Below are 24,521 nucleotides of genomic sequence, written 5' to 3'. Positions count from 1 at the left end.
ATTTGAAAGACATCTTATGCTTACCATGGCTGCCTGGTGTATTGGTTAAAAATACAGAAAAAATAAAATATTACAAAAATTTTTTTTAATCTTTTAAAATGTAATCTGTGTGATGGCAAAGCTGAATTTCCAGGCGTCTTTACTTCAGTCTTCAGTGTCACATGATCCTTCAGAAATCATTCTAATGTGCTGATTTGGTGCTCAAGAAACATTTATTATTATCAATGTTGGAAACAGTTCTGTATTAAACCTTACTTAATTAACTTTAGTTGATTCTAAGCTTGCTAATTAAAAAGATCACATTATATACTTCGCCCTCTTGAATAATGAAAAATTATCCACAATAGCCTACAAGACTCTTTATGATAATTTCCTGTTTTATGGATTATGGATATTTTCACATGGCAACAAAATTTCTTCCATTGACTTTTACAAAAGCTTTTTAAATATTAATAAAAAAACGTATAATTAATAATAAATAATTCATAAATATACTTAATATATATTTCTTGTAAGTTTTAAAACTCTATGCCATAATACTTGAAAATACAAAGAAAAACTAAGAATAAAATTATCCATAAAAAATGTATCTGATTTGGGTTGAATTTATAGCAGTATATATATATACACACATATATAACGGGGAAAAAAAGATTTAAACAGAACGGATTACACAAGGAGAAAAAAAAGGCTAACAGATAATGTTAGCCTTCTCTTTAACCACTGACATTTAATACGTCATTCCATGCATAATAAATCGAAAACATATTTATCATACCTCTGTTGTACTCAATTCAATTTGAGCATATTTATTTAACAAACTTGAGAACCAAGATAAACATGACTGGCATTTTAAGAAAGCTGAGTCGCATGTTCTCAAATGTCAATCATCAAACAGGCTTTTATTGCATTAATATTGCTTTGATAGTATTTCTTAAGAAAAGTAGACTGTCCACTCTGACATAAATAGAAGCACCAGACAAATAAAATAGAATAAAGCATCATAAAAAAGACAAACAACAGAGACTCATATTTGGAGATGTGTGTGCATGTGTGTGTTTTCAATATGTGATCAGATGTAGCAGCTCTATCCAGATTCTCTCTTGTAGTTTGGTAGCTTTACAACCAGTAGAAACAGACGTGTAAATGTGTGTACTGTATAAATACATCTAGCAGCTCTGTCCAGCCTCTTTCTGTAGTATGGCCTCCTCAGTGCGGAGGGGAAATGTGTCAATGGTGGTAAAGATCTCAGCTGCTGTGATGGGGAAAGTGTAGCGCTGCTTATCCACTCCCTGTTTGTCCAGGAGCACCATGGTAAATGAGTTCTGAGACAGCTGCAGCAGCAACCTGCCACACACACACTCAGTTTAGATGTGCATTGTTTACTATTGGAATCAATTTAGTTCTTGAAATTCTATATAAAACAGTGCTTGACGAATATTAGAGCCGTCGTGCAAGCACTGTAATGAAGTGACTGAAATACAGTAATGAAGTACCTGAGTTGTAGAGCCAGTCCTGGAGGGATGAGTCTGTGTCTGATGCGGCCAATCTGAGCTGGATAAACCCCCACCAACTCAATCACTGTCACATGTCTCAAGTCCAGACCACACTGGGCATGCTGAAACACACACACAATACAGATCATTCTGGTTTAGTTATGTTAGTTGTGTGTGTGTCTGTCTGTGTATATATAATTAATTATTATAATTATAATTAAGTTAAATAAACTGAATAGATATAATTATTTTGTAATGTACAAATGATTGTAAGCTTGATCAATAACATCAACACATACTATATACCATATATCAATATATAAAATAAAATACACACACATACACATTTAAATAGATAAATGTTTTTTGTATATGTTAATATTATGTTTTTATATAATATATTGTACATTTTAATTTCAAGTATTTATAATTGTTTTTTTTAATTGTACAAATGATTTTAAGATTGATCAGTATGATAGTTATGATAAGCTGCATTTATTTGATCCAAAATACAGCAAAAGCAGTAATATTTGAAATATTTTTTACTATTTGAAATAACTGCTTTCTGTTTTAATATATTTTAAAATGTAATTTATTCCTGTGATCAAAGCTACATTTTTAGCATCATTACTCCAGTCTTCAGTGTCACATCATCATTCAGAAATCATTCTAATATGTTGATTTGCTGTTCAGGAAACATTTTTATTATCAGTATTTACAACAGTTGAGTAAACAATTTTTTTCAGGATTCTTTGATCAATAGAAAGATCCAAAGTTCAGCATTTATCTGAAATTAAAAACTTTTGTAACATTATACACTATACCATTCAAAAGCTTTTTTTTTTTTTTTATAAAATAAATTATAGAAATTAATGCTTTTATCTAGCAAGGATGCCTTAAATTGATCAAAAGTGATGATAAAGATTTATAATGTTACAAAAGATTTCCATTTCAGAGAAATGCTGTTCTTCTGAACATTTTATTCCACAAAAGAAACCTGAAAAATTCTACTCAGCTGTTTTCAACATAATAAATAATAAATGTCTTTTGAGCAGCAAATCAGAATATAAGAATGATTTCTGAATGATCATGTGACTGGAGTAATAATGCTAAAAATTCAGCTTTGAAATCACAGGAATAAATTACATTTTAAAATATATTAAAATAGAAAACAGTTATTTTAAATAGTAAAATATTTCAAAATGTTACTGTTTTGCTGTATTTTGGATCAAATAAATTTAGGCTTGGTGAGCAGAAGAAATTTCTTTTACAAAATATTAAAAATCTTACTATTCAAACACTTTTGACTGGTAGTGTACATATAATTTTTTACTTTTAAATTGTTCAAGATTGATCGATATTGTCAATATATTAATGGATACATTATAATAATATATATTTAATAATATAAATAATACATAATAATAATATAAAAATACATTAATATATACATTTATATTAAATATATACACAAATATTTTTTTCTTTTCAAAGTGGATTTAAATGAAAAAGAAAAAGTAAAAGATCTCACACTGGCTCTAAACAGTCACTGTAGAATATAAAGGCAGACACTGATCTTGTACCTGTAAATTAGTCATCTGGAATCTGTAGTAGTGATTGGCAGCTGAAGGGGCAGAGATGATCAGAATGCGGCGTTTCTCGTAGAACTGGTCCAGCAATGCAGCAGCAGACCGCACACCAACATTAATATTCATGGCTTTTAATAAAACAAATGATTACGATGTTATTCACCAGAGAGCAGGACAGGAAGAACAAGATCATGAATTTTACATGATTTGTGAGGTTTAATCTCATAAGAATACCATGAATTATTCTGTCATGCCTTGCAGTATTCAATTTGAATATTTTGCCTGAATCAGCAGCATCACTCTTTCAGCAATGCTATGTAATCTTATATATAAAGAGGTATAATGTATAAAGGAATTCCTCTAAGCTTTGGCTTGTAGGTGTTTGTGAGGTGTTAATGTGTTTTTTTCCATACGAGTACAGGAAGTCTCCAGGCCAGACCATTCCATGTTAAACTGGCAGACTCTGGCAGCGCTGCCCTTCAGCTCGTAGCCACCCAGACAGCGGAATTCACACGTGGCCCCATAATTATCTCCCGCACTGTCACATTTCATCCAGCCATTGTCAGGGACAGAGAGAGGAGTACAGCGACGCACTGCAACATGCACAAAACACACACGTTGTATATCAGTGCAACAACAATGCCAACATGTATGCAATGTTTACCTGTTCTAAAAAAAAAAACAGTTTCTAATTCTAACTTTTCTAACCAGTTGTTACCTACAGTTAAGGTCAAAAGTTTGCATCCCCTTTCAGAATCATTAAAAATGTGAATTATTTTACCAAAATAAGAGGGATCATACAAAATGCATGTTGTTGTTTATTTAGTACTGACCTGAATAAGATATTTCAAATAAAGGACGTTTACATATAGTCCACAAGAGAAAATAATAGTTGAATTTATAAAACTGACCCCGTTCAAAAGTTTACATACACTTGATTCTTAATACTGTGTTGCTACCTGATTGATCCACAGCTGTTTTTTTTTGTTTTTTTGTTTAGTGATAGCTGTTCATGAGTCCCTTGTTTGTCCTGAACAGTTAAACTGCCTGCTTTTTCTTCAAAATAAAAACCCTTCAGGTTCCACACATTCTTTGGTTTTCCAGCATTTTTGTGTATTTGAACCCTTTCCAACAATGACGGTGAAAACTTTTTGAATTTAGAGATAAGGGAAAATTTTACTTTGTCTTCTGGGAAACATGTAACTATCTTCTGTAGTCTCTGAAGGGCAAAACTGAATGAAAAAATATGATATTCAGGCAAAATAAGAAAAATGTACACATCTCCATTCTGTTCAAAAGTTTTCACCCCTCTGCTCTTAACACATAGTTTTTTTCTTCTAAAGCATCAGTGAACATTTGAACCTTCTGTAATAGTTGCATATGAGTCCCTCAGTTGTCCTCATTGTGAAAAGATGGATTACCATACAGTCATTGTTGGAAAGGGTTCAAATACACAAAATTGCTGGAAAACCAAAGAATTTGTGGGACCTGAATTTTTTTTGAAGAAAAAGCAGGCAGTTTAACTGTTCAGGACAAACAAGGGACTCATAAACAACTATTACTACACAAAACAACAGCTGTGGATCATTCAGGTCACAACACAGTATTAAGAATCAAAGTGATGTTCTTTTGAACTGGGTTATTTTTATAAATTCAACTATTATTTTCATTCTGAGTAATGTGTAGCTTAGGAAGCTGAAGTTTCAAAAGATCTTACCTCTCACTCTGACATTGAACCTGCAGGTCGCCTTGTTCTCAGCACGGTCAAACACAGTGTATGACAATTTATGATTTCCTTCTGGGAAATGTGAGCCAGACGGCTTTCCTTTCAGTATAACACTACAACACAAACAAATAGTCTCTTTCTCACGACAAGAATCTGGACAGTGATTCAATTTAAATATGAACTCAGCTAGAAAATACTTAATTCTCAGGTAGGCGTTAAGTGGTCAAATTTTGTGTTACTTTCATACATGGTGCGTATAAACCTGCCACACTGACTCTGTTAGGATGCCGTCTGCTGTGTCTTTGCCCTCTGGTGTGTCCCACGTCACTTTGGCGGTGAGTTTTCCTGGTTCAGCGGTCTTCTCCTTTATGTTAGGACACTTAATAACTGGGGGATCCACATCTAAGACAGAAAACACCTTTATATGCCTTACCAATAAATGCTAGGTTCTGGTTCCACATTTGTAAATAAATATTAGTGAGTGCTTAATGACTATTTAACCCACCCACGCACACACTGTTGCCGCCGCTCCATGTTCTGCTGCTTTGGCAGGTGGCGCTGTGGTCTCCTCGAAGCGTGTATCCCGGTGAGCAGAAAAACTGGCAGCGGGAGTTGAAGTACGATCCATCTGAACACTTATAACCTCCGTTAGATGGCATGGTCAGTTTAGGACAGCGGACCTCTGTAAACATAATTTATGCACTGGTGAAAATGGATTATCAATGGACAATCCCGGCTGTCACTCCAAATAAATCCAGGTCTCATACAGCAGCTGATTGACATGTGGTTGATTGTGGGTAGTGCTAGGTTGTGTCTTAAGATGCCGTCAGGTTTGAGGGTCCAACTGTTACGCTCAACAATCATTTGGGGAATTGATAAAGTAAGAAATAATTAAAAAAGGAGTAATCAGTAGATAAACATTGACAAAGCAATCAAACTTTAACAATTTAAAGAAATTGCATTTTGGTAATCAAAACAATAAATTCATATGAATGTACACTACCAGTCAAAAGTTTTTGAACAGTAAGATTTTTAATGTTTTTTAAAGAAGTCTTTATATTGTATTTTGAAATATTTTTACTATTTAAAATAAGGACTATATGAATATATTTTAAAATGTAATTTATTCCTGTGATTTCAAAGGTGAATTTTTAGCATAATTACTCCAGTTTTCAGTGTCACACGATCCTTCAGAAATCATATTAATATGCTGATTTGTTGCTCAAAAAACATTTATTATTAGGCTTGGTGAGCAGAAGAGAATTCTTTAAAAAACATTAAAAATCATTAAAAATATTCAAAAACTTTTGATTGGTAATATACATAATGAAGCAAATTGGAATTTTACATTTTTATTTAACAACGATGCATTAAATTGATCAACAGTGACAGTAAAGATGTTTGAAATAATTTGATTTTGTCATTAAAAAAAATTAATTACATTTTAAAATATATTCACATGGAAAAGTTATTTTGAAATGTAATAATATTTCATAATATTACTGTTCTTACTGTATTTTTAATCAAATAAATACAGCTTTGGTGATCATAAGAGACTTAAAATATTTTACTAACCCCAAACTTTTAAATGGTAGTGTAACTGAACAAACAACAAAAAGTAAATTAAAAAATACCAAATAATTTGTGAAATGATTGCAATAAAATATAGAACTGATTATGCACTAATTCATCTTAACCATTGAACTGAGTTAAAGGGATAGTTTACCCAAAAATGAAAATTCTGTAATATGTGGTTCCAAACCATTAATTCTTTAAAGCGTTGTGGTACTCTCACGAATGTGCATTGAAGACTGACATAGAAGTAATTGTTGAACAAAGTCATTGTTTTTGTTTTCTTTGTGTACAAAAAGTATTCTCGTAACTTCGTAACATTACGGTTAAACCAAAATATGGACTATTTTATTAATGTCCTTACTACCTTTCTGGGCCTTGAACATGGTAGTTGCATTGTTGTCTATGCAGGGACAGAAAGCTCTATATTTCATCAAAAATACCTTAATTTTTGTTCCAAAGGTGAACGGAGGCATTACAGGTTTAGAACAGGGTGAGTGTGAGTGATTAATGACAGAATTTAATTTTTTTTTCTCTCTAACTACATCAGCATTTATAATCTTATAACTGAATTGTGTGGATGTTGACGTCAGACCTCTGCAAGCGTAGTTTCCTGACCACTGTTTGCTGGCCATACAGAGGATCTCGCTGCTGCCGTGCATCTCGTAGCCCGTCTTGCAACGGATCTTGCACCGAGTTCCCAGAACATTACTATAACGTTCTGCGCGTGGACTCTGGCAGCTGACGTGACCATGTTTGACTTTCACTGGGGCACACCAAGGCACACCTAGAAAAAGACATGCGTTATTACACATGTACGCAAATACATTGAAGACGCTGAGTCATACCAAAACATATAAAACATGGTCTCATAAACTTACCTTGAAAACTGGCATCATCCAGACACGCATGGAAGAACATCAACAAAGATAAAGTAGCAAAGCCACAGAAGAAGAGGAAGCAGAGGCCTGAGGCCTAAGCAGGCAGTCAGAGATGTAGCATCCTCTATTTTGTGAATGTATGTGTTCTGACAGCAGCACTCATGTGTTACCATGTTGTAAGAGTGTTTTACTGATGGGTTTAAAAGGATAGTTCACCCAAAAATGAAAATTCTGTCATGAATTACTCACCGTTGTGTCGTTCCACACCCGTAAGATCTTCGTTCATCTTTAAAACACAAATTAGGATAATTTTTAATGAAATCTGAGTGCTTTCTGACCCTGTATAGACAGCAACGCTACTGACACGTTCAAGGCCCAGAAGATAGTTAACATTGTTAAAATAGCTAGTAGCTTCATAACATTCTTCTTACTACTTTTCTGGGCCTTGAATGTGGTAAAAAAAATCTGGTAAAAATATCTTAATTTGTGTTCTGAATATGAACGAAGGTCTTAGGGGTTTTAAACGACATGAGGGTGAGTAATAATGACAGAATTTTCTATTCCTTTAAGTTCTGTGTAATGGGTTTTAGGATCAGTATGTGGATTTAATGAAGTATGTCCTTGCATGTGTTCACCTGTGTATCGCACATCTTCATCATCAGTGTATGGCCAGTATCCAGAGCCTGTAAAACAGTTTAGGAAAGCAAAAGCAAGAAAGAGTTGGCATGACCGCAGAAATTCAGATTCAGCTCAATTAGAATCATATGTATTCTGGGCGACTGTATTAGAACAAAGCAAACCACAGTTTGATTTTGTTGTAATATTTTGGTATATTTTGAAGTTCAGTCTGCCAACTATGGAAGCCTCAGAATAAAAACAGTAATTGTGTACACTACACTAAAGTTTGGGGTCAGTGAGATTTACTTATTTTAAAGAAATAAACCGTTTTAGTCAGCAAGAATGCGTTACAACGAAATGACAGTAGCAACTTTTACATTGTTAAAAAGGATTTCAGTTTTAAAAATGTAAATCTTGTGAACTTTCTATTCATCAAAGAACAAAACAAAAACAACACACAACATTGATAATAATAAGAAATGTTCAACACCAAATCAGCATATTAGAATGATTTCTGAAGGAAGAGATGCTGCTTTTTTCTGTTTTACTGTATGCAGCCTTGGTGACCATAAGGAAATCAGTATCTTACCAACCCAATTTTTTTCTATTTATTTGTCATTTTATGACTTTTTTTTTTATAAACTCTGAGGCTTACATAGCTAACCGCCAAAATGGGTTTGTTGTATTTATTGCATGATATAAAATACAACAGTGACCCCTGCAGGTAATGAAGTGAATTACAGTGTGTCACAGGGCGATGCGATGAAAATGGCAGCCACATAAAATAACACATAACATGCTTTGCATGGAAGCACTAGATGGAATAGACGTTGGCATGGCTTCATTCAGAGGTCAAACTAGTAGCTGCTAATTTTACGTCGCTTATTTACTTTGAATGTCACAACAGAAGATCTTTTACAACTGTCAACGTGTAATTTCATCTTCCATCATCCATGCTGCAGAAAAAAACATGAATGTTCTCCAACACAAACAGGTTTTGGTGTTCTATTCCATCTAATTTGGTGACTTGTACTTACTGTAATCTGAAAGTAAGAGGTCCAGAAACTTAAAACAAGGCCAGCTTTTTCAAATCATGGAAAAATCCATTTCCCACAGATCACCCTCTCAGACTGGGATCAAACACGTAAAACAAGAGCCTGCATTCAGTGCATATAAATTGATGCTGATTCGCTTTTTTATTCCCTCTAGTTCTGTTCTTTTGTCTCTCGTGTGTGTGTAAGTGTGTGGATGGCAGATCACACAGCAAGTTAGATCAAAGCTCCCTCTGATGCAGTAACAAGAACTCAAGACACTCAGCAGCACACACACACACACACACACACACAGTGTTAATGCAGAGCTAGAGGCGAATCATGACAGGACCACAGTTTTCCAACTTCTAGCATGGAAAACACTCCACAGGGATCATGTGTGTAGGTGTGTGGGTTTGCTCTATTTGGCAGATGAGTTTTCCTGTTCCATTCTGTCAAGCTCAGCAGAACGTTGTGTAACCCAGAATACTCACTGACTTGGCTCAGTTTCGCTCTCTCTCTCTCATACACACAAATGTATAAATACTTCAAATGGAGGGAGTTTCCACTTTAGAAAACTTGATGTTAACTAAACCATATAGCTCTGCTACACCTTCTGTTGTAGCTCAGTCCCAAGGATCACAAAGGATTTCACAACTTTCACAATGTTTAGCTTAAAAACAGATCACTCTTGGATGGAAGTTCTACAGTCATTAGTCATCAGAAAGTAAGATCCCTCAGGCTCCCCATGTTCAGTGTCTGCAACAGTTCCAGCTTCACAGATTCACAACTCCTATGTGTGTAGAAGTTAGTTAACATCATTCTACAGTCTGACAGTCAAGTACAGATTAATTATGTTCATATCTAACTATCAGCCACCACACAATGTCCTCTCAATCATCCAGAACACCTTAGCAAACATTATGAAACTGTATTTAACCACATACAACACGATATCAATGCCTTAGCAAACATTCAAAACAACTTTGCAGTCACATACAAGTTTGTCTGTATGAACTTTCCTTTTCTGGTTCAGAACTATTGTCTCATCAATGTTTTAATAAAGCAACTGATGCTCTTTTTTTCTCTCATATCCAAGCTAGCTCATTTAAAAGAGTTTTGTAAATCTCTAAAAGCTATTGAGACACATTAGACAAAACATTTACCTCAGGCTGTTTAATTAATTTGACTTTCATCATGTGGGCATTTTACAACTACATAAAAGCACATGAACTTCTCTGGTACTCATTCTCAGGACAGTTTGTGTCTGTTCTATCTTAATCTTGTAACATGTGTTCATGTTTTAGTCTGTGTTTGTGTTCACAAGGCCATTAAATACACCAGCACAAATAGCCACCCAGTCTTTGTGAATAAACAACGTACAGCATCTGAGGTAATTCAGCGAAATGTTGTAAAATGTCATTTATTTTACTGCCATTTACTTGACGCTTGCAAATTAAGCTAACATGTGAGTCTGATTGTCTGTTGTACTCGTAAATTGGAACCTCAGCGCATTTACAAATTGAAGTCTGGACCACGATCACAACCTAAACCCCACTGACATGAGCCACAACCTCACACAGTCAACATTTTATTGAATTACATTTCCAGTCGTGATTTAACTCTAACAGTCCTCGAAATGAAGATGAATTGCTAATTTAAAGTAATTCGTTTTAGCACTACAAAACATATGCATCTTTTCAGCTGCTTGAATTGTGTTTCCAGCAGCACAGGAAGTTCACATGTCTCAGCAAGTCCAAGCAAGTCTCTTTGCTTTTTTAAATCAGTTCTCTTAACAAAAAACCTTGGACCGAGAAACCAAAGTTTGAAGAGATGTATTCTCCTTCGGCTGGAATATAAACAACATTTTAGTAAAGTGTACTTTTTGTTCTTACTAATATAAACAAAATACTCCAGAAAGTGCTCAGCCAGGCTGATACAAACTTAAACCAAATTACAAAGTAGGTTAAAGTGCTACAAATACTTAAAAAGATCATATGAATTGGTTGTATATGTGACATGAGACTACATCAGGTACATCAAGAATCAAGCAACCATAATCTGGCAACGGAAAAGTAAAAAGAGCCTGCAGCTCTGAACACAAAAAAGCTTTTTTCTTTCTAAAATGTGAAAAATATCAAAACATCAGAGTCACATTTCCAAAAACCTGATCCAGACCCCATGCTAAATGAAGATGAAAAAATAAAAATCATTCTGGCAGAGGTAAACAGCCTGAGGGACAGTGAGTAGCACAACACCAGCATATCAATACGTATCTCCAGTGATGATTTATTACTAGCTGATCCATGATTTGCATGCAGAATTTCTGTAATATAACTCCAGTATAATATTGTATGATTACTATTTTATTCTGGTAACTTGAGACTTAAGTAAGCAATTCATCTAAAATGCGGGACTTGACTTAGCCTTCAAATGACTCAACAACGCAATCAAAAAGAAATATTATCCTCTTGAGCAGGCACTTAAAAACTTGCCTAAAAGTTGCTTAGTTTTATTATTATTATTATTATTATTTGTACAGTCACTATTTTGCCATCTTAGAGGATGATGAGTAAATTGTTAATGAATGTGTACCTGTTAATTTTAAATGTAGATGGTATTAAAGATTAAAATGATCTAAATTATTAAAATATTATATACTACTAAATATGCATGATTCAGTGAATGAGAAAATAATTGCTATATGTGACCCAGTTTTTTTTTTTTTATTGAGATTTATACATCATCTGAAAGCTGAATAAATAATAAAATGAAAATCTGGAATCTGAGGGTGCAAAAAATCTAAATATTGAAAAAATTGCTTTTAAAGTTGTCCAAAGGAAGTTCTTAGCAGTGCATATTACTAATCAAAAATTAAGTTTTGATATATTTACGGTAGAAAATTTACAAAATATCCTCATGGAACATGATTCTTACTTAATATCCTAATGATTTTTGGCATAAAAGAAAAATTGATCATTTTGACCCATATTGCTACAAAACTGTCCAAATTAAAAGTCCAAAAAGACTGGTGAACATGTCTGATTCTTTGGAAATGTTGTAAATGCTGACAGTCATCCCAGTAAAGCTTAGTTGACTTTGCAGACACACTGCTGACCCACTTCCAAAAGGAATTTCATTATTTATATGCCACTAATCACAGATTCTTTCAAGACGATGCATTTAAAAGATGTGTGTCATAGTCATTAGTATTGAGCAGATCGTCCGGGAGCGCAGTGTCCTACTGGTGACAAGTCATCAGTGCCTTTTCATATGAAAGAGTTCAGTGTCTTTTCCCTGGATTTAGGGAACTTACCCCCTTCTTTCCCCCCCAAACAGCCCCAAAAGCGTCCACGTAAACACTCTGAACTCTGTTGTAATATACTGTGCCTAATACAGAAAAGCTAGCAGAAACAACATGGGACAACTCATACATGCACAAACACTTTAGACCTTCTGATGTTTCCTTAACTTTGCATTAGTTTAATCAGTCTTGCTCAACACATTTTACTTATCAAAGCTCACAGCGCGAAACTCAACAGGAACCGTTTGGATGGGTCTCTTACCGTCATACGCGACACTCCCGGACAGCTGAAGTCCCACTATCATGTACACACACATCCAGGTGTCCATCTTTAGGAAGTCCAGGAGCTGCTGGGAGACATAGGGTGCATTCCTACGCGAGAATCAGAGCACAAGCCCGATCCCGCCTCCTCTCCAGAAATACGAGAGCTCCAGAGCGGTGCGTGGACTGTTGGCTATACATGTATAAACTATTGCACTGTTATGAGTTGATTACAGTGACTCTAAAACGTAGGCTATTGGGACACTTAAGTCAAAGTTCAATTATTATTTTTTATTTATAAATTATTATTGGAGTTCAATTCAGAACCCTTCTGTATTCTTTTTGTTCTGCATTGAAATTCTATTTAGAACTGCATATGTATTCCCATTCCCCATAATTCCAATAATCCTTAGAAATGGTTCAAAATTCCAATAGGACTCTTTTAGGATTTAAGATTAGTGAAAAGTACAAGTGCTTTGGGTTAGTGTAGTAGGTTTAATTCGTGTAAGAACCTTGAATGCAGCTAAACACCTCTAAGTTCTGAGTGAGAGAACATTGTATTTCATTACTAAAGATACCAACAGACTCTTTTTTTAGCAAAAGTTCTTGAGAGAAAAATCTTATTAACTTTACAGTTAAATCATGGTATGTAGGTGCCTACCTGTCTGTTATCTTGCACTTTTAAATTGCAGTAGTCATTTACAGTGAAGTCTGGTATGTTGTTAATGACAGACCAGGAGTTTGAAAAGGAATGTCAATAGAACACTAACGTAAAAATTTTTCACCCAAGTAGTGATTTATTTTACTTTCTGTACAAAGAAATAAATACTTCACACATTTGTGCTTGAAAATTAACATTCATATGAACACTATGACAATATGAAGAGTTCAAATGCAAAACCAGCTAAAAGCCATCTCTGTCAAAAATGAGATAATGATACTGAGTGAATGCTCCTGACACATAGTATACATCCATCAAATACTTTTACTTCAAACTCGCTAAATTCCAGCCTCAGCCCAATCAGAAGTACCAGTACTTACATAGAAACCTATACAAAAGAAATACGTCAGATGGATTTAGAGGCTTTTGCATCTGACCTCTTCATATATAACTGAAAACGATTGGAACAATTTTAGTCAAGGCACTTGATATTCAAAAAGTTAGAAACAGCCAGCCCTTTTAGGGGCGTATATTATATTAAATCAAAATACAAACCATAACACAAACCATTTTTATTATTAGCTCAATTTCCTAACAACCACATTTTATGTTTCCCTGTTTACAGAACTGTAATTCACAACACTTTTAAAATATAAAGGCCTGTGAACTGTAAGTATACAGGCAGATGTTCAGCGTGCACTCTTAAAAATAAAGGTGCTTCGCGATGCATAGGAGAACCTTTTATGTTTAAATGGTTCCATAAAGAACCTTTAACATCTGAGAACATCATCGAAAGAAGGCTCTTCAGATTATAAAAAAGGTAAGAAAGAACCTTTGACTGATTGGTTCTTGTTGGAACCAAAAATAATTCTTCTACGGCATCGCTGTGAAGAACCTTTTAAAGCACTTTTATTTGTGTTTTAGTGATCATTTAAGGTTTAGATACTGTGGTAGGACGTTGTTCCAGAACTGAGGGTCCTGCGCACCACTGTCTGTTTGCTTCTTCCCTTTAACATTCTGTTGATGTCTTCGTTTAGTCTTCTGTCTGTCTTTCTGTGCATTTGTCGGTCTGCGCGGAGGTAACACATCCGGTTTGGCTCTCTGCTTTGGTAGTTTTTTGGTCTTTTCTTCCTCTTCCTCTTCTTCTTCCTCTTCCTCTTCTTCCTCACCTTCTTCTTCCTCTTCCTCAGCCTCTTCTTCCTGTTCTTGTTCCTCTTCACTAGTTTCTCTCTGTTTCCTCTCATTTTTCTCTGTTTTTATATTCTTTTCTTTCTTTGCTTCTTCCTCTTCTTCCTCACCCTCTTCTTCTTGTTCTTCTTCCTCCTCGTTACTGTCGCTCTGCTCGCTAATATGTTTATCTATTTTAGTATTCTTTTCTTCCTGCTCTGTTTCTTCCTCCTCCTCTTCTTCTTCACCTTCACTCTGTTCTTCTTCCTCTTCACTAGTTTCTCTCTGTTTCCTCATAATTTCTTTCTGCTCTATTTCCTCCTCCTCCTGTTCCTCACTTTCTTCTTCCTGCTCTTCTACCTCTTCCTCTTCACTGGATTCTCTCTGTTTCCTCATGTTTTTCTCTGTTTTTATATTGGTTTCTTCTTGCTCAGTTTCTTCCTCCTCTTCCTCACTCTCTTCTTCTTGTTCCTCTTCCTCTTCACTAGATTCTCTCTGTTTCCTCATGTTTTTCTCTGTTTTTATATTGGTTTCTTCTTGCTCAGTTTCTTCCTCCTCTTCCTCACTCTCTTCTTCCTGCTCTTCTTCCTCTTCACTAGATTCTCTCTGTTTCCTCATGTTTTTCTCTGTTTTTATATTGGTTTCTTCTTGCTCAGTTTCTTCCTCTCTTCCTCACTCTCTTCTTCTTGTTCCTCTTCCTCTTCACTAGATTCTCTCTGTTTCCTCATGTTTTTCTCTGTTTTTATATTGGTTTCTTCTTGCTCAGTTTCTTCCTCCTCTTCCTCACTCTCTTCTTCCTGCTCTTCTTCCTCTTCACTAGATTCTCTCTGTTTCCTCATGTTTTTCTCTGTTTTTATATTGGTTTCTTCTTGCTCAGTTTCTTCCTCCTCTTCCTCACTCTCTTCTTCTTGTTCCTCTTCCTCTTCACTAGTTTCTCTCTGTTTCCTACTGTTTTCCCTTTCTTTCTGCTCTGTTTCTTCTTCCTCCTCTTCTTCATCTTCTTCTTCAGCTTCCTCTTCTTCTTCTTCATTAGTTTCTCTCTGTTTTCTTTCTGATGTTTCATTCTCTTCCTTCTGATCTATTTCTTCCTCTTCTGCTTCTTCCTCACTTCTGCCTTCTTCCTCATTATTTTCTTCCATCATTTCATTCATCTTGTCTGTCTCATCATCTTCATCTCCTCTTTCAGTTTCCTGTGTCTCTGAAACGTCAAGATTCTCATTTTCTCTGAGCTCTTCATCCTCTTCTATTTCTCCATTCTCTTCCTCAATTTGTTCTTTCTCTTCTTGTTTTTCTCTGTTTTCATCTTCATCAGTCTCTGACGTTTTTTCCTCATCTTCAGCTTCCATCTCACTCTGTCGCTCTTCTTTTTCTCTCACACTCTCCTCTTCCTCCTCTTCTTCACTCTTGTCTTTCAGTTCTTCATTATTTTCCTCTTCATCCACCTCCTCTTCCTTGTCTTCTTCGCCCTCTTCCTCTTCATCATTTTCTTCTTCCTCCTCCTCTTCATGATCACTCCCTTCTTCTTGATCTTCCTCCTCAGCTTCATTTCCCACCTCATCATCTTCCTCGCTCTCTTCTTCTCCCTTCTCTTCCTGTTCTCCCTCTCCTTCCACTGTCTCATTCTCTTCCTCCTCTTCCTCACTCTCTCCTTCCTCTTCATCTGATCTCTCGTTTTTATTTTCACTGTCACTTTCAGATGCTTCTGTTTTCTCCTCATTACTGCTCTCTCCTTCCTGCTCTTCCCCTCCATCTTCCACCTCTCCCTCACTCCCCTCATTCCAGCTCTCCTTCTCTTCTTCCATGCTCTCACCACCACTCTCTTCATCTTCCTCCTCCTTATCGTCAGTTTCTCCTTCCTCACCCTCCTCTTTCTCTTGTTCCTCACTCTGCTCTTCTTCTTCTCTGTCAGTCTCATCTCCACTTCCTTCTTCTTTACTCATCTCCTCCTCACTTCTGCTGCTCTGTCCGCTATCACCCTCTTCCTCTCCTGCTGCCTCACTTTCTTCTTCTTCTGCCTCCTCTTCCTCACTGTCCTCCTCTTCAGGTTGAGGACTCTCTCCTCTGTCTTCATAATTCTTGCCCTCTCTTTCTTCTTCATCTTCAACAGCACTGTTCTCCTCCTCCTGCCCAACCCCCTCACCTTCATCTTCTTCCTCAGCGAGACTCTCTTCTTCACCTCCCTCTTTCTTTCTCTCTGTCTCACTATCCTTCACATGTTCCTCTTCCCCACTGTCCTCCTCTCCCTTTTGAGCACTCTCTTCTCTATCTTTATAATTCTCGCTCTCTCGTTCTTCATCATCTTCAACAGCACTTTTCTCCTCTTCCTTCCCAACCCCCTCACTTTCATCTTGTTCCTCAGCGAGACTCTTTTCTTCACCTCCCTCTTTCTTTCTCTCTGTCTCACTATCCTTCACATGTTCCTCTTCCCCACAGTCCTCCTCTCCCTTTTGAGCACTCTCTTCTCTATCTTCATAATTCTCACTCTCTTGTTCTTCATCATCTTCAACAGCACTTTTCTCCTCTTCCTTCCCAACCCCCTCACTTTCATCTTCTTCCTCAGCGAGACTCTCTTCTTCACCTTCCTTTTCCTTTCTCTCTGTCTCACTATCCTTCACATGTTCCTCTTCCTCTATTTTCCCACTCACCAACATTTCGTTTTCAGTTGAAACTAGCTCATTTTGTAAATCTTGTGCACTCTGCTGTTTGATTATGCTGTCATCTGTTTCCTCAATTGCTGATACGTCCTGAACTGTGCTGTCTTGGTCCACTTCCTGTTCTAGCAGGATATTGCTTCCTGTTGTTTTCTTAGAAACTGAGGACATCTCAGTACTTGGTTCTGGTGGGGTTTCAAAAAGAACTTCAGCTGCTTTTATCAGCAGCGGTGCAGCACTTGCTATAGCCACAGCCGGTAGTGATGAAACTACACTACCCACAATGCTCTGCTCAGCCAGTGGCTTCCTGTCTGCCTCTTCAGTTTCAACCTTTTTTCTGGATAATTTATTTTCTTTTAGTGGTGACTGCTTGTGTTGTGGTGACGAACTTGATGGACTTAATTTACCAGATAATAATTCGGTTTCTTTTGTGGCGGACGATTTATTGGTTGCTGATTGGTTATTGGACCATAAACTGGAAAATGAGTGGCCTCTTTCTGGAGCTAAGTTAATAGATGGAAATTCATGTTTCTGTTCAGTAAGCACTTTATCAGTGGGCGATTGACTGTTTTTATGATCAGACTGCAAGTTGGAAGCTGACTGGCTTTTCTTTGCAGTTCTTCCTGATTTTCGGTTCTTTATTGGGGGAAATGTTATATCAGAGTTCTGAGGTATTTTAATATCATTTTCTCTCTTGACTTCTGTCGTTTCTTGTGCTGGCATTTCAGGTTTTAACTGGAAGCTTGAGTTCTCAGACTTCATAGGTTTTCCCTTTTTTGCTTTAGATATTCGTGTGGGTTTGGAGACTGATAGAGCGCTGGGTGTTTTGGGTACTGTTTCTGACACTGGGGCTTTTTCCACATCTGATCTCTTCTTTTTTGCTTTCTTTGGTGTAAGTTCACTTAGGCTTTCTTCTGTGTCAATATCATTCTTTTCTTTTCCTTTTTTTGGGGTGCTTTGCATTTTAGCTGGAATTTTGACTGGTGTTGAATTTCCCTGTTCTTGTGTGTCAATCCCTGTTGATCTGACCTCTTGAGCCTTTCCAAGGGACAGCTTGATGTCTCTTTGAGCATCTGCCTGAGGTGTTGATTCAACTTTGCTAACCTCTGTGGTGCCGGAGGGCACGTCTTGAACCTTGACTGGCGACTTGACCCTTTTTGTAGCTCTTACCGGTATACCCATCTCTTTGATTTTGGGAGATTTCACCTCTTGAACTTTTGTGGGAGTTGTTTTAACATGTTCGACTTCCTGCACAGGAGAACTTGTCTTCTGAATTTCAACTGGACTTGACTTGGTCTCCTGCTCAATCTCAGCAAGAGCAGTGACCTCTTGACCTCTGGAATCTGCGTGTTGAGCTTTACTAAATTTGTCTGCTTTTGAAATGTTGTCCTTTGGATCAATATTAGTACTGAATGTTTCACTACTTCCCTCCTTTTCCTTAGCAGACATTCTATCTGAAGATAACCTGACCTTTACTGTTTGACTTTTAGATTTGTTATTAGTACTCTGGATAGGTTTTTTGTATGTTTTGGATTGCATTTTACTTTGTGATACTGTAGCAGAAGAATGTCCCTCCGCCATGCCAGGGTTCTTTGTATCTCCGGTTCTGGACTTCTTGTGTTTTAGATTGCCTGGTGGTGAAGATTCTGTCACTGATGGATAAGAAACAGAACCAGTCTGTACTTCAGTGGGCGGAGCCTGCTGAGGTATATTTTCCACCCTCCCAGAATGCTTATTCTCTTCATGAGTCTGTCAAATCAAACATAACATCCTTTAATTATGCAATATACAATTAAACTCAATTATTTATATTATAAACAGCTTCCAATAAATAATTTTGCTTTTGTACACCTTGTCTGACATGCTGTTTTCAGATGTTCCAACCCAGTCCTCTGGGCTCTTTGTGATGGGTGGCACTGTATTCACAATAAGGACAGCTGGTCAGTACTGACAGTTATGTTTTTTGCTGGTGTTTTGGGGTCATTTAGAACTGTACTTAGTGAATATATAACTGCAGAAAGAGATATTTGAATTTGAATCGTAGATAGATAGATAGATAGATGGATAGAGAACATAGAAAAAAATGAAAAATGTACGTGGCGGTGTCCTGGCAGGTAGTGTGATTGAGGTAGAAGCAGATTCCACAGAGGCTTCGGTTTTGAAGCGTTTAGGAGTGTCTGTCGGGGATCTGGGCTGTAGGATGTTGCCTGTCAGGGCTAGTGCAGTAAAGCCAGTTGTTGGAGGAGGAAGATTGCTAAATTTTGGGCCAAACTGTGCAGATGAGCTTTCCTGTAACACACACACAAATCATATTTCGCACTCTCAGTAGTTTATTTTTCTATTACGAATGTCACACACAATTATATATTTTCACACCTTAACCACAAATAATGTAATAATTTAAATATACAGCTTGATTGGAAATGACACATGAAAGTGTTCTGTACTTTGATGTTTCTTTGTTTTTATTACACATCACATGTCTCATATTTCATCATGCTTTTTGGTAAACTAGTACACTAACTATTTGAAAATACCTTTATATCTGTATATTATATTTTTTTAACTTTACATACACTACCAGTCAAAGCATTTTTTAAAGAATTCTCTTCTGCTCACCAAGCCTGCATTTATTTGATCCAAAGTACAGCAAAAACAGTAAGATTCTGAAATGTTTTTACTGTTTAAAATTACTGTTTTCTATTTGATTATATTTAAAAATGTAATTTATTCCTGTGATTAAAGCTAAATTTCCAGCACCATTACTTCAGTCTTCAGTGTCACATGATGATAAATCATTCTAATATGCTGATTAGCTGTTCAAGAAACATTTTATTATTATTATTATTTTTATTATTATTATTATCATCATCAATATTTAAAACAGTTGAGTACTTTTTTTTAGGATTCTTTGATGAAGAGAAAGATCCAAGGATCAGCATTTATCTAAAATAAAAAGCTTTTGTAACATTGTACACTAAAAGCTTGGAGTCAGTATCATTTTTTTTTAATTGTAGAAAGAAATTATAGCAATTAATAGCTGTTTTCAAGTTGTTTTTAACATAATAATAATAATAATGATAATAATAATAGATGTTATTGAGCAGCAAATCAGAATATTAGAATGATTCATGAAGAATCATGTGACTGGAGTAATGATAAAAATTCAGCTTAGAAATCACAGAAATAAATTTCATTTTAAAATACATTCAAATACAGTTAGTAGTTTAAATAGTAAAACTATTTCAAAATTGTACTGTTTTTGCTGTACTTTGGATCAAATAAATGCAGGCTTGGAGAGCAGAAGAGACTTCTTACTGTTCAAAAACTTTCGACTGGTGGTGTATATACACACACACACCTCTTTTTCACACAATAAAATATTGAATTTATTTTACTTTGTTTAGATGATCATAGATGATCATAGTTTTAAAAATTCTGAATATTTTCTAACAATATCATTTTATAATAATTTATATTTTTATGATGGGTTTTTCTTATTTTAAGATTGAAAATCTAGGTTAGGGCCTAGGGTAAAAGAGATCAAAGAGATAAAGAGATCTGTTAGTTTTAATAAAAGTTAACCACATTAAAGTGCCAAAAGCTGAAGAAACACCCTTAAACATCTCAATTTTACAGTGTATAGATGGACATAGAACCTACATAGAACACAAAAAGCCTAACTTGTTTAACTCAAGTGGTCAGTTTCTTACCCTCTGTCTCCGTCTGGCACGTGTTGATAGGCTCCAGCGGTGAGAAGTCGGAAGAGTTGAAGGTAGAAAGGTGGATTGTGAGACTAAGGCAGGTGCTGGGTCTGCTATATGCTCTAATGGTTGCCCCTGTAACATTGAGGTGTAACATCTGTCCAGGTAAGAGTAGGTAACATCTTCGTCCTCTAAACAAACTTCTTCACTTTCCTGGTGCCGTGGCCGTGCAAACACCAGCATGTGGCTAGAACCACATGCCACCTACAGCACATATGCACAAAGATAATAAACATACCATCACACAGAGGAAAACATGAACATCATAAGGAAGTATCAGAGAACTTACAGTCATGACAGAGTAATCAAAAAACCTCTGGCACACAGTTGGACTGAACTGATTGGTGAAGTTCTCATCTCCATGGCCCAACTTCCCATGACGGCCATCTCCAAATGTGTAGAGAAGACCACTATCTGAAGAAAAAAACAGAGAATGTGTGCATACTATGTAAAAAGTGTACCTATATAAACCATAAATATTTTTGTTTTCTTTGCGCAAAAAAAATATTCGCATAGCTTTCTGGGCCTTGAATGTGGTAATTGCATTGTCTATGAAGGTTCAGAAAGTTCTTGGATTTCATCAAAAATATCTTAACTCGGTCTTACAGGTTTGGAACGACATGAGGGTGAGTAATTAATGATAGAATAAACTATCCCTTTAACACAGTGTGTATATTTTACCTGTTATTAGTGCACTGTGGTTTTCACCACATGTCACATGAGTGACCCTGCCTTTCCTGAAGTGGCCGACAGCAACAGGTGTGTCTGCTACGAACACAAGCGTCCCCAACCCCAACTGCCCAAACTCCCCACGGCCAAAAGAGTACAACTCATTATCTACAGGAAAGAGAGTTAACAAAAACATCAAAATTTAAGATGAACAATGACAAAAAAAGGAGAAGAAAGATAATTGTAAGTATATTATATCAAATGATGTGTGTTTGGCAACGTATTTGCATTTGTCACTACATTAGGTAACAAAATAGATGCCACTTGATTTGATATTTTGTTGCTGTTGCAGTTGAAGTGTGCAAATATTTTTAAAACACTGTATATTTCCATCACCTGTTAGGGCTAGTGTGTGCTTGCCTCCACACGCCACCTGCAGAACCCCGTGCAGAGTTTCTACTCGCTGAGGATGACTGTGGTTGGCCAGCTGATGAGCAGAAAGACCCAGTCGTCCATCTGCACTCTCCCCGAAAGTGAAAACATCCCCATTATCTAAAACATACAAAATTCCCAACAATTTATTTAGTCGGTGCCAAAGTACTTCTTCAAACATATATAACAGTATGGTTTTCATGTTCATGTTTCTGAATTAGTGTTTATTGACAAGAGCCCACCTGTGACCAGAGCTGAGTGTCTGTATCCACATGAGACCCACTGAATGGGCTGCCCCAGTTTCAGCTCTTTAGGCAATAAGGTATGACTGTCATTTCCCAAACCAAGCTGACCAACAGAATTATCACCCCACAGGAACAGCCTGCCATCCTCTGAAATATGATTTATCAATTATCAATTCATTTATATTTACAATAGTAGGTTCATATCTAGCAGAGAAGAGAGTCAGTTGCATATCAGTGCATATCACCTGTAAGTGCGGCAGAGGTGTGGCCACCTGCAGAGAGCAATTTGATTGGAGCATAGTCGCAAAAGGGGTGGAGCCGCTGGAAAGAAATGCTGTCTTTACAGTGGCCCAGTCCTAACTGTCCATCACTGTTTCCTCCAGCTGAAAAAATGTCCCCTTGTGCTGTGGAAACCCCACAGATATTTTCACTTACTTCATCTTACAATTCTGTGACAAACTGCTATTATTCAAAAGTTTGGGGTCAGTAAGATTTTTTTATTTTAGAAACTAATAATTTTATTCAGCAAGGACTGATTGGTCAAAAGTGACAGTAAAGACCTTTATAATGTTACAAAAGTTTTGTACTCGTTGTATGCTTTTGAACTTTTAATCAAACAATTATGAAAAAAATATCATGGCTTTCACAATAATATTAAGCAACACAACTGTTTTTAACATTGATGAAAATTAATGTCTTACCAACATCTTACCAACCCCAACATTTTGGTATTTGTTATAGCAGTGTGAAAGATTGCCTCCGTATAAAAAGCTTCACTTACAAGTGCCCACGAGTGTGTGATCAGTTCCGCAGGCAACAAACTGAGCTCTCTCCCCTTTAAGAACTGTGTGGACAAATAAAAAGGTAAAATAAGAAAACCGAGTTGAAGTCAAAAGTTTACATACACCTTGCAGAATCTGCAAAATGTTAATTATTTTACCAAAATAAGAGGGATCATACAAAATGCATGTTATTTTTTATTTAATACTAACCTTAATAAGATATTTAACATAAAATGTGTTTACATACAGTCCACAAGAAAAAAGTAATAGCTGAATTTATAAAAATGACCCATTAAAAAGTTTACATACACTTGATTCTTAATACTGTGTTGTTACGTGAATGATCCACAGCCATGTTTTGTTTGTTTGTTTGTTTGTTTGTATAAAAACCAAAGAAATTGTGGGACCTGAAGGATTTTTCTGAAGAACAGCAGGCAGTTTAACTGTTCAGGACAAACAAGGGACTCATGAACAGCTATCACTTAACAAAAAAAAAAAAAAAAACACAGCTGTGGATCATTCAGGTAACAACACAGTATTAAGAATCAAGTATATTCGACTATTTTTCTCTTGTGGATTATATGTAAACACCTTTTATGTGAAATATCTTATTCAGGTCAGTACTAAATAAAAAATATCATGCATTTTGTATGACCCCTCTTAATTTGGTAAAATAATTAACATTTTGCAAATTCTGCAAGGTGTATCTAAACTTTTGCCTTCAGCTGTATCTCACCTTTAACACAGACTGGTTTATTCACTGGTCCTTTGGTTTGTAGACCAAGCTGACCTCTGTTATTATTTCCAAACACAAACAAGCGGCCCTGCTCTGAAAAAAAGATAATTAAAGAGTCTTTTATTACAAAATATAGCTACAGTTACAAAATTACAAGGTGAATATAGTGAGATCACAACCTGTTACAAAGGCTGAGTGTGACTGTCCGCATGAGATGTGCACAGGTATATCATTCTTTAGCCATAACCTGCTAGGTGCATTGTTCGCTATTTTACTCTTTCCAAAGGTAAATACAGCACCTGTCTCTGCAATAAGGAAACATAAGTTCAGTACAACACTTGCCCACAGTCACAGTTGTTCACATAGAGCAAAGAGCAAACCTCCACATGCTCAGCAAGACAGTCTGTTTAAATCCTTAGAAAGCTTCCAGCTTCCCAGAATAGCCTTGTGGGTAATGCTCTGGAAGCTCAAAGACATGATTATGGTGTCACACACCGTGAGCAAAGTCTTTGCTGTAAGTCCTACAAGCACGTGCTTGTAAAACACATATACCTACATACATAAACAGATATATTGATATACAGGCAGACAGTCAGATAGATAGATAGATAGATAGATAGATATAAAAAGCACAGCTTACCTGGTATTTCTGTGTCTGTTTCTCCTGTCATCACCTCCTACACCTCTGTTCTGCAGATGACATTCCTGAACTGTAAGCTGTTCCCTTCTGAATAATAACAGCTAAACCGGAAGTACACGTTACCCTGGCAACCGAAAAAAAAGAAAAGTCTAATCAGAGTTTGTTCTTTGTTGTAATTTTAGAGTTATTTGATTAATTAATTTGATTAATATAAATTAACATATATTAATGGAATGTTTTAACTACGTGTAGAAAGTGACACACAGAGAGAGAGAGAGAGTTTATCACACGATGGC

General features: G+C 36.1%; 2 protein-coding genes across 5 annotated transcripts; both read right to left on the bottom strand.

Moving 5' to 3' along the window:
* Positions 1-548: 548 nt before the first annotated feature.
* srpx (sushi-repeat containing protein X-linked) lies at positions 549-12,634 on the bottom strand. Of its 2 annotated transcripts, XM_051118297.1 has the most exons (10): positions 12,480-12,634; positions 7,900-7,947; positions 6,979-7,170; positions 5,317-5,493; positions 5,087-5,213; positions 4,803-4,924; positions 3,499-3,678; positions 3,080-3,213; positions 1,497-1,618; positions 550-1,347 (listed from the first exon to the last, which is right to left on the bottom strand). In XM_051118297.1, exons 1-10 carry the CDS (start codon positions 12,544-12,546, stop codon positions 1,170-1,172), a joined length of 1,347 nt encoding a protein of 448 aa, XP_050974254.1. In that variant the 5' UTR covers positions 12,547-12,634; the 3' UTR covers positions 550-1,169. The 2 variants fall into 2 exon arrangements, with proteins under 2 accessions (XP_050974255.1, XP_050974254.1); XM_051118298.1 differs by lacking the exon at positions 7,900-7,947 and having other exon boundaries at positions 549-1,347.
* A 634-nt stretch (positions 12,635-13,268) lies between these two features.
* rpgra (retinitis pigmentosa GTPase regulator a) lies at positions 13,269-24,320 on the bottom strand. Of its 3 annotated transcripts, none has more exons than XM_051118464.1 (14): positions 24,226-24,320; positions 23,765-23,890; positions 23,586-23,678; positions 22,849-22,911; positions 22,313-22,471; positions 22,065-22,214; positions 21,787-21,942; positions 21,403-21,558; positions 21,011-21,135; positions 20,671-20,925; positions 19,054-19,246; positions 18,809-18,873; positions 14,983-18,706; positions 13,269-14,863 (listed from the first exon to the last, which is right to left on the bottom strand). In XM_051118464.1, the coding sequence occupies exons 1-14, from the start codon at positions 24,254-24,256 to the stop codon at positions 14,067-14,069; spliced, it is 6,093 nt and encodes a 2,030-aa protein (XP_050974421.1). In that variant the 5' UTR covers positions 24,257-24,320; the 3' UTR covers positions 13,269-14,066. The 3 variants fall into 3 exon arrangements, with proteins under 3 accessions (XP_050974421.1, XP_050974420.1, XP_050974418.1); XM_051118463.1 differs by having other exon boundaries at positions 14,587-14,760; positions 15,094-18,706; XM_051118461.1 differs by having other exon boundaries at positions 14,742-14,871; positions 15,094-18,706.
* Positions 24,321-24,521: the final 201 nt, after the last annotated feature.

This window comes from Labeo rohita, chromosome 9 (genome assembly GCF_022985175.1).
Source record: "Labeo rohita strain BAU-BD-2019 chromosome 9, IGBB_LRoh.1.0, whole genome shotgun sequence".
In the NCBI taxonomy this organism is placed as follows: Eukaryota; Metazoa; Chordata; class Actinopteri; order Cypriniformes; family Cyprinidae; genus Labeo; species Labeo rohita.
Note: the sequence above shows the minus strand (reverse complement) of the source record. Positions and strands in the feature narration are given on the sequence as shown.

Excerpts from the sequence above, each read along its gene's own strand:
- srpx (XM_051118297.1), bottom strand. The coding sequence starts at position 12,546 with ATGGACACCTGGATGTGTGTGTACATGATAGTGGGACTTCAGCTGTCC. Across the intron at positions 4,925-5,086 it reads GCAGACGGCATCCTAACAGA|TGTTATACTGAAAGGAAAGC; the intron begins GTCAGTGTGGCA and ends TTTGTGTTGTAG. Across the intron at positions 1,348-1,496 it reads GGACTGGCTCTACAACTCAG|GTTGCTGCTGCAGCTGTCTC; the intron begins GTACTTCATTAC and ends TGTGTGTGGCAG.
- rpgra (XM_051118464.1), bottom strand. The coding sequence starts at position 24,256 with ATGACAGGAGAAACAGACACAGAAATACCAG. Across the intron at positions 23,891-24,225 it reads AACAGACACAGAAATACCAG|AGACAGGTGCTGTATTTACC; the intron begins GTAAGCTGTGCT and ends TCCTTATTGCAG. Across the intron at positions 18,874-19,053 it reads ACCTGCCAGGACACCGCCAC|TGCCACCCATCACAAAGAGC; the intron begins GTACATTTTTCA and ends TTGTGAATACAG.